Source organism: Terrapene carolina, unplaced genomic scaffold, assembly GCF_002925995.2.
Source record: "Terrapene carolina triunguis isolate 2854851 unplaced genomic scaffold, T_m_triunguis-2.0 Scaffold21, whole genome shotgun sequence".
In the NCBI taxonomy this organism is placed as follows: domain Eukaryota; kingdom Metazoa; phylum Chordata; order Testudines; family Emydidae; genus Terrapene; species Terrapene triunguis.
The window spans coordinates 40,049,337-40,063,785 of record NW_020664372.1 but is presented as its reverse complement, the minus strand read 5'-3'; the positions used below and the strand labels follow the sequence as shown (position 1 = coordinate 40,063,785).

The following is a 14,449-nucleotide window of genomic DNA, read 5'->3' as shown; positions in this document are numbered from 1 at the left end:
GAAATTCTGGCCTTAGGCCCTGATCTAGCAAAACTCTTCTGTACCTGCTTAACTTTAAGCATGCAAGTTGTCCCACTGAAATCAATAGGACTAATTGTGCTAAAATTCAATCATGGTCTTATTAAATGCTTTGGGTCCTTTTAGAATCTAAAACACAGGAGTCCAGAACACAGTCAAAAACAATTCAGACACTGCTTGAACATCAAGTGCTCCTGGAAATTTGATGTGTTGGAAGACTCTTGCAGAGTTCATTGTTGAAAGTCTTCATAGCCCATGGTATTTTAGGAGTGATTTTAAAAAAGGGAGAGAAGGAAACTAATTTGATCTCTTGAGACCTAATTGTTATGAAATGATCACAGGCTCCTGATTCCCCAGTCAGGATGAAAAGATTTTAAAGTTAATGATGCATGTGATAAATCCTTGCTACTTAAATCTGTATGTACATTGCTTATGAGGTAGCGCACTAATGACTGGTGTACTTTTGTTATAACAATAGCTTTTAAAAAAGACACTACATTTTTATCAGGTTGAATGAAATTTTGAATTCTATATTCAGGAAAAGCTGTTAAGAGTTCTGCTGTGTTTGCATTTTACACAAGAAATGGCTATATTGCCATTTCTTATGTAAATATGTGATATTTAAAGTAGAAATATATATAAAATGTACTACTTTAGTGGAAAAAAATCCCTAAAAAACTGGGATTGGAATAATGGTTTGGAAAATATTCCTATTTAAGTGACTGGAGGCCAAATCATGGTCACTTTACCCATTCAAGTTGTGCCATTCATTACCTTCACAAGAACTCTTTGCATGAGAAAGTTCAAGACTTCCATCAGCCAGTTCTTCTACTGCTTGCTATGAGCTGCGTATTAGCAACATAATTGTGTCTACAGAGAGTGGGGAGGTAAAGTCAATGAATATAAATGAGCTATATACATAATGTATCATCTAGGTAAAGATTCAATGAATAATATATTTTGATTTCAGAATAATACAAGTGTCTACTCTGATGCAGCCACTGGAACATATTAAAATCACCCTTTCAAGTTACTCCTGTGTTGCACTGTGCCAAAAACAAGTTTGAAAAGTTTGAGAATAATTTTTTCAAAATTATTTAGCCTTAGAGTAGGTTTGGGCATTTGTGACTGGTTCAAAAATTATTGGTCAATTAACTGGTCAAATATCATCAAATAATACAAAAATGGTCAAATGTTTTAAACCACTAATTTATTAGAACAGTAATCAAAAAGAATAAGACTTCATGTGCTCCATGAAGCTTATCCTTAGATAGATACTTAGGCCTAATCACAAAAACAAGTTCCTTACCTGAGTTATTTTAACACAGAGAAGTGCAAAACACAATGAAAAATGTACTAGAAAATGAAAAAATGGCACATGATGCAACCAAACAGATAAGCTTCCACCTGCACCTGGGAATTCTTGCTGGAATATTTGACAATATTTGACCAGGGTCAAATAATAGGCCGTCAATTGACAGGTCAATCACATTACTTGTCTAGTCAATTGACTGGCTTGCCAAGCCTAATGTAGACACCAACAAGAACATCTTACAAAAAGCTGTAGGCTGCCTAACATAACACTTAAATTTATAATCACATAACGATGACCACACCACAACATAAGAGCCATACTCTGGTAATAAATTAACTCAGCCAATACATTAAAACATTTAATAAAACAGTAGAAAAGCCCCTTTTTACCAATAGTACTCTCCAAATACTCTCAACCTTCCTCAAAACCTCTGTCAAACAAAATCCTTAAGATATTTCTTTTAATCAAAGAATATAAACGTAGTATTATATTGATTATATTATAATATTGATGTCTTAAAGGAAAACTGCAATATAATATAAAATATCTTCTACTCATTGTGACCGGATCCCATGGGTGCAACCTGGACTGTGGGACTGCTGAGCCCTCCAAACCCACCAGCTTGGGTTGTCTCTCACGCTGTGATGCTGATGTCAAGCTACAAGCCTCTGACAGACACTGCACTTACCCAGATATCCACAGGCAAGGACACACCCAACTGAGTTACATGAATGATCTCCCAGACATTCATGAACCATCAATAGGGAATCTCCAGCCAATTCCCTCCAGCTCTCTAGCTTTGCACCCCAGAACTGTACCGTCCTGTACTGGTCAGAAGCCTGACCAATGTAAGCTCATTACCTAGTTTGCCCTTCCCTCAGAGTGGAAGGAACATGCAGCAGCCTTGGTAGTCTGAGCTCCATCAGGAATCATAACATTCAAAAACCAGTAGAAGAACACTTCAATCTCTCTGTATAACAACAGACCTAAAAGTGGCAATTCTTCAACACTGGGAAGAATGCTGCTCTGCCTTTTCACAAATAAGACAGCACACAAAGCCAATTTTGTTTTGTGAACACGACAAAGGAAATCGTTCATAAAATCTTATGTAAAGTGCCAGTTAATCTTGCTTTCAGTAGTTTATGTCTTTGACCTCAGTCAAAAAGAAGCCAGGTATTTTAAAATGCAGCCTCCAGGTGTTTAGCTAGAATATAATGGTTTTGTGCAAAAGCCCAAAGTACCAGGTTTAAAAATTCCTAAAATAAGACCTGCTACCTCTCCATAAAATGCCCCTGCCTTCTCTCTGAGCGAATCAAAGCACCAGAGGCTGATTCAGGCCTTTCTGCCACTAAAAAAATTATGGTAATCCATTTATGGAACAGAAACAATGCCATGTGACTTAAGTGACTAGCAAATACTCATAGTGCATAGTTAGTGAGCAATCCATGGCTGAATTACTTTGGCATAAAGCATTTAGCAATGAATGCACACAATGAACACACTCATGGAAATTTGTGCTATTGTGTGACAACGGACAATTCAGGAACAGGAAAAAGGGCCAAATGCTAGAAGTTATTCCCTGAAAATAGTCTGCCCAGCTCTAAACTCAATAGTGCTCAATCAGCACCTGGGTACCAACTGCCCACTTTCCAAAATCTATGCTGGAGACAGTGTCATTATCAAGGAACGGGGAGTAGTTAGAGAACAACTGCGGTGACTCAAGTACTGTATAGTAACTATACAGTAAAACACTTTGCAGTTTGGAAAAGTGGATCACCCTTATTTGTAGGAAGCTGCCATCTAGAACATTTTATTGTGTGTTTCCTGTCACCTAGTAACAATGAGTATCCCTGAGAATCTACTGTATGACAGCGCAAGGTTAAATGTTCCCAGGAAGCAATTAGAGCTAGATAATATCTGAGGAATAATTATCGTCTTTAATGAGTTGGAGCCTTTGACCAGCAAATATCTCCTTTAATCTCATTAAATAGCCTTCTGAAATTAGTTAGGCAAAGAAAAAAAACTAAAGAACACCAGATATGTGAAGCCTTTTTGGCTTGTTTTAAACAGGACAGTGTTAGCGACTAATGCTATCTGTAGCAAAAATTGTGGCAAATTTGTGACTTTAGACTTTTCCAAACTGACTTTTAAAACCTGGAAGTGAATCTGGTATGACTGATATTTATTGATAACAGGTACAATAGGATTTATTGTCAGCTAGTAGTCAAAAACTCTTACATATTTTTAATCAATACCCTCATGCTGCCCTGCTGAACACTTCAGTCACCATTTGGTTAGTGGATGAAAATGGAAAATCCCAAAGGAGATTTTATCATGCATTTTTCAGAATAGAAATTATTCATAACAAAAGCATGATAATTAAGCATCTGACCTATATTTAATCAAAATCAACCCTACAGACCCAGTGTGTAATGTGCTGAGAATAATCTACAACCTAACCTCACAACGTTTTTTTCAGTATTTCAAGCTCCTTAACCAAAATAGATAATTTAATTAGCTATTTATACCCTTAAAAAGGTCAAATCACTAATAGGTTTGTAATGCCTACCTTGAGAATGACTGCTATGTCATTAACGTACAATATATAGGGAACTGGATGGTTCAGGGGAGTTGATGGCTTCAATCCAGTTCCAAGAGGATGATTGTTCTTGACACAACTGGAATCCCTGTGACAATTTCAAAAGAGAGGTTGAAGAATGAATGGGCCTGAAGACTGAATAACCCTTTCACCAGTAGCAGTGTTGGGAAGCTTGTACTGCAGCTGCTGTTGCTTTAGTTATCTGTAATATAAAAATGATGTAACAGTAGTGGAACAGATTTCAATTTCCAGCGAGCTCCAAGAGGCCAGTATAAGTGAATAAAAAAAAGTATTTTCAAACTTTTGAAAAGTGCCTTGACAGTGTCCTTTTGACATTTTTACAAATCCACTGTACAAATTTATCAATACCCATCACACAACAGACTGTAATTACTATATTATTAAGGTAAGGTAATAAAAATTGGTTATATAAGAGTTCTAGTATATTTAATAACAACAATTGCATATTGAACCATGAGTTGAGTGTTTATCTATCACCAGTATGAAGCTGGAGTTGCTTAGCTTCTGTTCTATTCTATTCTATTTGATTCTTAAGTTCTTACATTTTCACCCGTCACGGTGCTTCTGAGCACCTTCTTTGCTACATATTTTATGGTGTCTGATGCATCATGTACTTTCTGAAAACATCATACATTCCATATATCACACACATGGGGTGTCCCAGCCTGTCTTACTGTTTTAGCATGATGAATATGACACATTGACTGGCATTTTGTACCATTTCTTCACTAGTTTTAGGATCCCAGCCAGGTAGATAATTCTGGGGCCTCTTAAGGATATGTTCAGATTTAAACTACAATTTTGCTAAGCAATATGAGTATAATACAGTGTGGCACATACCACTAAAATATTGAGAAAATCTAGTTTTGAAAGATTTCTAATTTGCTGTCCATTATTTTTGCATACAGGTGTTATATAACATATTCATCGCCTTCACCCAGATGCACCGATATGAAGAGATTGAACCTGTTGATGTTCTTGCTGGATTTGCTCGTTTCTTTGTAGTAGGACTAGGCGGAGTGCTGTTTGGCATCGTGTTTGGATTTGTTTCGGCATTCATGACTCGATTTACACAGAACATTTCTGCCATCGAACCACTGCTTGTCTTCATGTTCAGCTATTTGTCATATTTGTCTGCTGAAACCCTCTACATCTCAGGCATTCTGGCGTGAGTATCAAATAAGAATTTTCAAATGCCTCCCAGGGTGGAATTCCATTCTTGACAAGGTGTTTTGCTTGGGATTAGTATAATGATTTCTGCTGCCCCTGTCCCATTTTTTTCAGTTGTGATTCTTTATGGGCCTAAATGTGCAACCTGGTCTGCTGATATATCTGTTTAAACACAGCATGATCTGATACCAGACCAACTTATGCTCTAATATTTATTTCTATGTGGCATCCCAATAATGTTATGAGAGGGATGTAGTTATATACAACATTGTTAATATCAAAAGAACAAAGAATAATAGACCAGATCTTACTCTCAGTTACAGCAATGTATATCAATTGAACTCCATTGATTTAAGTGGAATTACACCTAAATTAATTTTGTGTAACTTGGAACTAAATCTGGCCCAAATATAAAATTCAGAAGCATTAAACAAACACATGCACATTAAAAAACCAAGACAGGCTGATAAATGTGGAAGTGTTAAATCGTGCTGGTATGTCATTCATGGGAATGTTGATCAGTAGAAAAGATTTGGACATGTCAAGTGAATGCCAGATTACAGGATCCCGAAGAGCGAAGGGTCACAAAAGGTCTAGAAAGAGAAGTAGACCACTATGCAGATTTTGGGATGTTTGCAAAGATGACTTAGTATCCTTGGAATCTCTTTGAATGACTGGGAAAGGAGTGCAGAATGCCGCTCTGGTTGACAGAGTCGGCTTGTTGATGGAGCAAGGCATTGCAAGGAGAACTGGATCAATCTTTGTGATGACTGGCGTCAGAGGAGGAAGGAATCTGCTGCTCGGATTCAGAGCATTGCTAATATGTGGGTGTGCCTTACCTGTGGATGAGACTGTGACTTGCTCACTGGACTCAGCAGCCCCCAGAGAACTCATCGGTGCATACACCATGCTCTGTAAAGAGCAACGGTGCCATTGATTAAAGGCCAGACACTTCACTACAGTAACCTTGAAATAGTTCGATGGCTGGTCCCAAATGTGTTATGAATGTACAGGTGTGAGATGAAGAGGGAAGGTCAGAAAGGACTATAATTTACAGTAAACATGAAGAGAGAGAGCGAGGACATTGATGGGAGGATGACAAGGGGGACAGGGATAGGAAAGAAGAGTGAAAGGATGGAGGGAGGAATGGAGAGGCACATGGAGGGCAGAGACAGTGAGGGGCAGCAAAGGGAATGTGAGGCGAGGATGTGGGAGGGAGTTGGAGAAAACAGCCAAACAATGGAGAGGAAAGAATACCAAAGTAAAAACTGAAGAAGTGGAAGTCTGGTGACATCCTCAGTTCTATAGATAATTCTGCTGGCTGGTGCTGAGTCCAATCTCTGACTCCTGGGCTGGCAACACCGGGTTTTTTTTTTTTCCTGCCCTGAGCTCACATGAATGAGCTGGGGATGGGACTTCACTGAGCCTGGTGCCCCAGAATGAGTGAAGGCTACCTCCAGGGGGGATTCTCACTTAATGGGGACAAATGTTTGAACGTGGGCACCTACAATACATTGCACATGCATAAAATAGTGTACTGTCATTATGAGTGCAAAAATTTTACACTAGCTCTCACTGCACGTCTCAGACCCTGATTTGTTCACAAACCCCAGTTTACAGTCTCTGTGCAAAGATGCGGTTGTATGCACACATACCTTGCAGGATCATCTGAGGTACCTGTGTTTGAAAATTTAACCCAATTGTTTAATTAGATACATATATAAAGCACCTATCCTCATACTCTAAGTGCATTTATAATGTAATATTTAGATGCTTCTTAATCCAATCTAATTATTAGAGTATATATGATTCTAATCCTGTTCTCCACTGTTTTATACCTTGTGTAGCTATTTACACCCATTGCAAAGTGACCCAGATCCTGGTCCATGTTTTGCCCACTAATATATGGTATATAGGTAATTGGCAAAGCTCTCATTGACTTCAAGATCAGGTCCTATCAGAGCTGAATACTAATTTATTAATCAGTTATAGATTTGATCAGTCTTCCTGTACCTTACAAACTATCCCTGTGAATATTCATTATTTTAAAATATATAGAACTTTATTTCACATGCTTCTTATTGTCATTAGTTTATTGAAATTATTAGTAATAAAATAATATTAATATAATCAGGGTTTACTCTTCTTACTAGCCTATTAAATATATTATTGCTTATTTTAGTGATGGGAACTTACTGTTGCACCATTGAATTATTGATGAATTCATTCATTTTCCACTTGGGTTATGAAAATTTATTATGCATATATCTTGAAAAGTCAACAGTATTAAACATTAATGTCTATTGATTTTGTCTTAGAATGTCCTTGGACCTGCTGAATGTTTCTGTTCCTCCAGAGCATCCTGTAGCTTTGTCTAGGTGGAATGAATGGGAGACTTGAGGAGCACTCAGAATATTCTGAGCACACAAGATTAGAAAACTTTTGCCATGTAGAAGGCTGATAGGACTAAAATGTTATAGATGGAAACCAGCTAGGTGACATACTGGGCTATCTATCAGTTTAGCATTCAACCTGCCTATTTACGTACAGTTTCCTTTAAGCTTTGGGAACACGACAGAAATGAGGAAGCCTTGGGAGAATGTCTGTCTGCTGATTTAACAGAGAACACAAAATCTGCCATATTCCTACTCATGCTAGGAAGTACAGGAGAACCTCAGAGTTATGAACACCTCGGGAATGGAGGTTGTTCGTAACTGAAATGTTTGTAACTCTGAACAAAACATTATGGTTGTTCTTTCAAAAGTTTACAACTGAACATTGACTTAATACAGCTTTGAAACTTTATGATGCAGAAGAAAAATGCTGCTTTCCCTTAATTTTTTTAGTAGTTTTCCTCTAACACCGTACTGTACAGTATTTGCTTTTTTGGGGGGAAGAGGGTGTTCTTTTTTTTGTCTCTGTTTCTGCGTGATTATGTACTTCCAGTTCCAAGTGACATGTGTGGTTGACTGGTCAGTTCATAACTCTGGTGTTCGTAACTCTGAGGTTCTATTGTACCTTACTCCATAAGAAGTCTCATTATTTTCAGTCTGAGAGTAAGGTGCTATTTAATATGAGTAATAGTATCAGCGCCTGGCCCACATTGTTTACGGATATGTTTGGGCCAGATGGTGGCCTGGTTCATGCAGCCAAGCGGAGAAGTAAGGAGCTGTAAGGTGTCCCTTCACTGCCCCGTGCAAGCTGGATCGCTATGAAGGGAAAGAGCAGCCTCTGCAGGGCTGTTGCTGCATTTCCTCCTGCGATGCTTATGGACAGCAGTGGGCACGGAGGGGTGGAGAATCATTGGAGCTAGGTCTCCACCCCCTAATATGCTGGCTAGCTGGTGTGTGTGGGGGACACTCTGTGCCAGGTGTAGGGCTGATGCAGGGTTCCTCCTTTGCCACACCAGAGTGAGGGGTTACTGGGAGGCAGAGTGTGGCACTGATTCGTCTGCTCCCAGGGCAGCACGACAATGCATTGTTCCTTGCTTGGTGCTCGTGGCAAAGCCACGAGTTTGCCCCTTTATTCATATTTGTTGTGCATTCAAAACAAAAATGACTTTGAACCAGACTCACTTTGAGTAAGGTTGGCAAACTCTGGCTCCTTTTCTTCTCCTCTATATGGGATACACACATAGGGCCAGATGCAATATCCATACCATTACACAGCCCCTTACTCCTCAAGTAGTCCCATTGAAATCAATGGCTCAATTTAAGGAGGAAGGTATTGCATGAGGAAAGGTCTCAGAATCTGGCCCATATGTGGGCTCAAATAAGGAGATGAGCAAACAGTCTGGATTCAACTAGTCTTCAAGCAGGAGTGATTAGAGGAGCCTTTCTCTTTTAAGATAATAAACAGATGACCATTGCCAATACCTAATGGTTTGCACGGTGTTTCTGAATGAACAGGATGACAGCATGTGCAGTGACTATGAAAAAATATGTGGAGGAGAATGTTTCCCAGAATTCCTACACAACCATAAAGTACTTCATGAAGATGCTGAGCAGTGTCAGCGAGACCCTGATTTTCGTGTTCATGGGAGTGTCCACAGTTGGAAGGAACCACGAGTGGAACTGGGCCTTTGTTTCCTTCACTCTGCTCTTCTGCTTGATTTGGCGTGTGCTAAGTAAGAGGCAAATACTGCATTTTAACATAGCCAGCCTGGGTAGATGTGGTGCTTTGCGTCTTTGAAAGTAATCAGTGCAAAAGTAGGCTAGGAAATGTAGTGCTGACTTGTATAACCTGTTTAATAATGAGTTTAATAGGTGTGTCTTACTGACCAGGTAATTTCACAAATATTAGTACTGAACTGGTGGGCTGGGGGGAGGGGGGGGAGGAACAACAACCCAAAGGTCAATACTTGAAGCTGGATTTTGTGATTCAGTGCGAAGGAAACTTTTAAGTAAAATTAAACCATTTCCATCATTATGTTGATATTTAGGCTGGCCATATGTTATTACTGTGTTTATTCAGGTAAGTGGGCTTCATAATGGTTACATTTTAGAATGTGGTTAATTTAAGATGGTTCCTTATCTATTTTTGGCAATTTGAACATTTCTCTGCAATTTTAATCAGAGAGAGAATATTAGCTATTTAAATTTATTCTTAAAGTAGATAAAGTTCTATACACTGTGAATCCAGATCCCGGCCCTTTGGCACCACTCCTGTAAAGCCTTTCCCTTGGCTTGGATGGCATGGGTGAAGGAAATCTCCAGGTGAGGTAAAACTGGCATAACCAGCTTTACCCCAGCCCTTCCCAAGCTCTCCAGGGGTTAGGGTGAGCTGGTCACATGGTAAAATGGAAAAGGTGTGGCAGAACATTCATGATGCCTGGCTACTAACCCATCCCTGAGGCTGCTCTGACATACTATGGTAATTGAATTGGCTCCTGGTACCCCAGGATTGGGGAAGTGGAGAGGTAGTGTGCAGCTAACTTTGCCCCATGCCCTCTGGTCCTGAACCAGCCAGATCCTAGGATTGGGCACAGTGTTTTTATCAAGTAATTTTAAGTGTTACTACTAACTGTATACAATTCCCAAAACAACTAGGCAGTAAGTACATTACATTCAGACACGATTATTCCTTATTTGAATTTATTTATATTTCTGAATGAAACAGGGCTCCTATGGAAAACATAGTATGTGTCATGTAATTAAAGATTGTACCATAATGCATATGCACAAGGGGGCAAATTAAGGTTGCAGAGGCAACCTTAATTCTGGCATTTCTTAATTTCTGAGTACTTGACTTTGCAACCTTAATGCATGATTTTAGTGCGCAGTTATCTATGTTTTTTAAATAAAGCAAACTGAAAAAACACAAATTCCATCATATTGGCACCCACGTGGTAATCAGCCAGGTTGGAACCTTTTGATCCACCTCACAGACCTCTGGCACTTGAGCTAATGGAATAACTGATAGCAATAGTAGGTTGACGTCCTCTATGTGTCCCAGAAGTAGAGGGGTATAAGATTTTGCCAATGGGTTTCACAGATACTTGCTGACAGTAGAGAAATGGTGAATCTTGGGGATCTTCCAGACTCTGGAGGGGTGTGTGCTCTAGTGGGTAAAGACTCTTCTGGCCTCTGCTCTTAAGTGTGACCCCTTCTGCTCCATCCCCACTAGCCTGTCCCCATCCCAATTTTGTCTCTTTGCCACCCCCGGCTCCTCCTTCTCCCACTCCATTCTCCTCTCCTCAGGCTTCTCATCGTATGCCATGTTTCCCATTGAGTTCTAGTCTCCACCTCTCAACTTGCTGACTAAGCCCAAAGCTCCCCGTCCACTCCCAGTTTCTCTCTTTCCCTACATCTGATGCCAGTCTCCTCCCCTGTCTGCAGCTCCTCATGCAGTCTCAGTGTTCCTCCCTCGCAGCCAACTGAGCCCCAGCCTCTTTGCCCCAGCTGCCTTCATCGAATCCCTGTCCCAGGCTCCTAGTCATAGGCTGGGATTGGTTGGGCAAGAAGACTTTCTCCGTCTCTTTCCTGGCTCCCAGTCATAGTCTCCTTGCCCAGATATTCCCAGTTTTTCTCCCCCTCTTTAGTCTCCTTGTCTCCATCTGCTCCTCTCCCTCCTCCTTGATTCAGCTTTTGTCCCTTCTGCATTCAAATCAGGTGGCTTTCTTCTCTGCACTGCGTGGGTGCCAGCGGCGGGGTGGGGGGGTCGCAGAGACCACAAGAGAGACAGGCTCTGTGCTCTCAGTTACACTGCCTGGCCTCACCCTGGGAGCAGCTGGGATTAGCCACTATAGGGAAATTCCAGCTTTGCTCCTGTAGCCCTGGTCCTGCAGCATGCTTATTATCTCTGTGGGGATGGTGCAGGCACAGCCTGGTCACACATTGGAATAGTGAGAGGATGGACTAGGTTCAATTACTCTGTGATGGTCCATGCAGTGTGCTCAGTGCTAGGAGCTGTGAGAGGCTGGAGCATGCTCTGTGAGGATGGAATCCTAGGAAAGTTTAAGGGGGAAGATGAAGAAGTCTATACCGAGCATGTGCAAACTGAGATTTTACAGTCTTATAACTTGGCCACATGTGAGCAATTTTTAATGGGTACAGCAAAAGGCACATCCCTGATACAAAGGCCACCTCCCTACTAAATTTCAAGTCCCTGTTCCAAAGCATGGGGGTTTTAGAGCTTTTCAAATAAAGGTCACCTGTCAGCCTGAGTCAGATGCCCAGCATGGAAAACTTCAGTTTGACAAAGCTATAAGCAACTGAAAACAGGATCTCATAATGGGAAGTGCCACGCAACCTTTGTAGTGTTACAAGGCCCACCAATAATAATCCAATAAGCTTGTTATAGGGTTGATGTATAAAATGGATTTTTTTCTAATTATAACGGTTCATTATTTACATCAGTCATGGTGCTCATATGAAATGTAGATACAAGGGCATTTCATTAAGAAAATAAAGCTGTTGGAAAAGGGCCCAAGAGGGTAATGGAAAAAAACAAGCAAGCCACTAAATATACTGTAGGCAGAAGATGCAGTCCACACCCAGCCACATAGAATCATAGAACCATAGGGTTAGAAGGGACCGCAAGGGTCATCTGTCATATAGGCTGTCAACATTAGTTTTACTTTTAATTAAAAGCAAAACAAATCAGGAGAATTAAGCAGCTTCCACTATAGCTGTTTTGTTACCGAATGCCTTTAAAGGGAGTCAGTGAAGAGCCCTGGACTGCGACTCAGGAGTCCTGGACTCTATCCCTAGCTCTGCCCTTGGTTTGCTGGGTGATCTTCGGTATGTCTTTCCACCCCTCTGTTACTCAGTTTCCCCTTCTGTAAAAAAAAAAGCACTAAAGACATAGGTATTATTATTATTATTATTTTATTATATGCAACTGTCAAAACTGTTCAAGCACTGTTCAAACACACTGGTCTTCTACTGTGTGGGAAAATGTCTTGAGTAACTTAGAAGGGGACCAAAATGCATTGGAGTGAAAGGGAAGAAGAAATGCTTGAAAGAATATTATAGGGGGAAAAGCAGGAAGAACTCTTATCTAGGATATCTTCAGATCGCCTCAGGGGAAGGCCTGTCTAAAATACAAATGGTGGTGGATAATATCACTCATCTCATCTTCTGATCCTACTCAGCAAAGTTAAAACACAAAACATTTAGAAACCTACATTAGAATATCGTGTTAAAATTTCTCATAGGCATCACATTTATAGTATATTTAAAAAATAGCCTCAACAAATGACCAGAAAAGAAGTTACAAGCACCCACAATTGCAAAGAAAACCGTGTTCATGGCTTAAAGGCTAAAGATGCTGTTGCACTTAAAGTATTTCTCTTTGTTACTTGGTTAACAATAGTTTTCCCTCCCTCCTAGGTGTGTTTGCTCTCTTTTATATCAGCAACAAGTTTCGGACTTATCCCTTCACCATTAAAGACCAGCTCATTATTGCCTACAGTGGCCTTCGAGGAGCCAGTAGTTTCTCTCTTGCATTTTTGCTTCCGATGTATCTCTTCCCTAGAAAGAACATGTTCATTACGGCTACTCTTGTAGTTATATATTTCACCGTGTTCATTCAGGTAAGTAGGTTTCATAATGGGTTCATTTCATACAACAGCGATGCCTAGAGGCTTCATAGTTAAGCTTGCACTGAGATTTGCACTTAAATCAGGATTAAATCCTTCTATTTTATACTTTAGTTGCTGGATAGTGTCTCCAGATGTAACACAATAACCCTTTGCTGGATAATTAATTTTGTCTTATCGTTTCAGTTAAATATTTAGTAACTTCACCACGGGAAGTATTTAAAAACAGATGTCCTTAAAATTCCTCTGAAAATTATGTTCCAGTTTTTTACTTCACCTTGTACTCTGATATACAAGAGTAGTTGTTCCCCTTTTGTGTTATAACCAGGGCTACGCAGGATGGAAATTCCATTTTGTGAAGGATTTTGTGATTTCAACATTTGTCTTTGTTCTGATTAGGAATGAAACCCCACAATTTAGAAATTCCCTGCAAATGAAAATCCTGAAAAAAATGTGTTTGGGGTGAATCATTTTATTTTTATATAGTCTTTTAAACTATTATATTACATTATATTATACAGTTTTTAAAATGAAATCAAAAGTTTTAAAAATCAAATCATTTCTTTCAAAAAATGTCAAACAGGATGCTTTGATATTGTTGAAACTATTTTTTCCCTCTGGAATGAAATATTAGCTTGGTATGAGTGGTTAGCAGGCCAGGTAGTTTACAGAAACTAATTCTTACTATTGATTAGAAAATGCTGATGAAAATCTAATTTTGATTTTAAAAAAATGGAAACATTTTTTTCAGAACCTCCCCCCCATCTCCCACTCCATTTTCCAACCAGCCCGACTAATAACAAATAAGCCCTATATTCTAGACACAGTGATCAAATAAAAAATAGTCACTTCATCTTTTGCCTTTTATCTGCTTGTTTCAAACAATAATTAACTTTCTCACTCATTTTTCTAAATACAGGGAATCACAATTGGTCCACTGGTCAAGTATCTAGATGTTAAAAAGACTAACAAGAAAGAGTGCATCAACGAAGAGATTCATGTACGAGTAAGTTGTCTTTATTGATGAACTGTATCCTAGAAAGAGAACGAATGGGAGTTCCAAATTTGCCCAAGAGAGTTAGGCACCCAGTTCCCATTGAAATTCATTGGACAAATAAGCCCCTTAGGCACCTTTGCAAATCCCAGCCAAAATATCTTAATAAAAATATTGGATGGTGTTTGAGTCCAAAGAAGCTTAATGGCTACAAAGTGTCAAGGTAGAGAGGCTGGAATCCAATTGCTACATTGTTTCATTGTTGTGTCTTTATAAAAAGTTCCATTCTGT

At 39.5% G+C, this 14,449-nt stretch overlaps 1 protein-coding gene across 1 annotated transcript in view; it reads left to right on the top strand.

Annotated features, from left to right (window-relative positions):
- SLC9A4 (solute carrier family 9 member A4) overlaps positions 1–14,449 on the top strand; it is a 40,294-nt gene that overhangs the window by 5,306 nt on the left and 20,539 nt on the right. Inside the window, exons 2-6 of the mRNA XM_026657383.1 lie at positions 557–624; positions 4,862–5,121; positions 9,032–9,249; positions 12,956–13,158; positions 14,084–14,170. Of these exons, the coding sequence (XP_026513168.1) occupies positions 557–624; positions 4,862–5,121; positions 9,032–9,249; positions 12,956–13,158; positions 14,084–14,170 (836 nt within the window). The remainder of the gene's footprint in view (positions 1–556; positions 625–4,861; positions 5,122–9,031; positions 9,250–12,955; positions 13,159–14,083; positions 14,171–14,449) is intronic.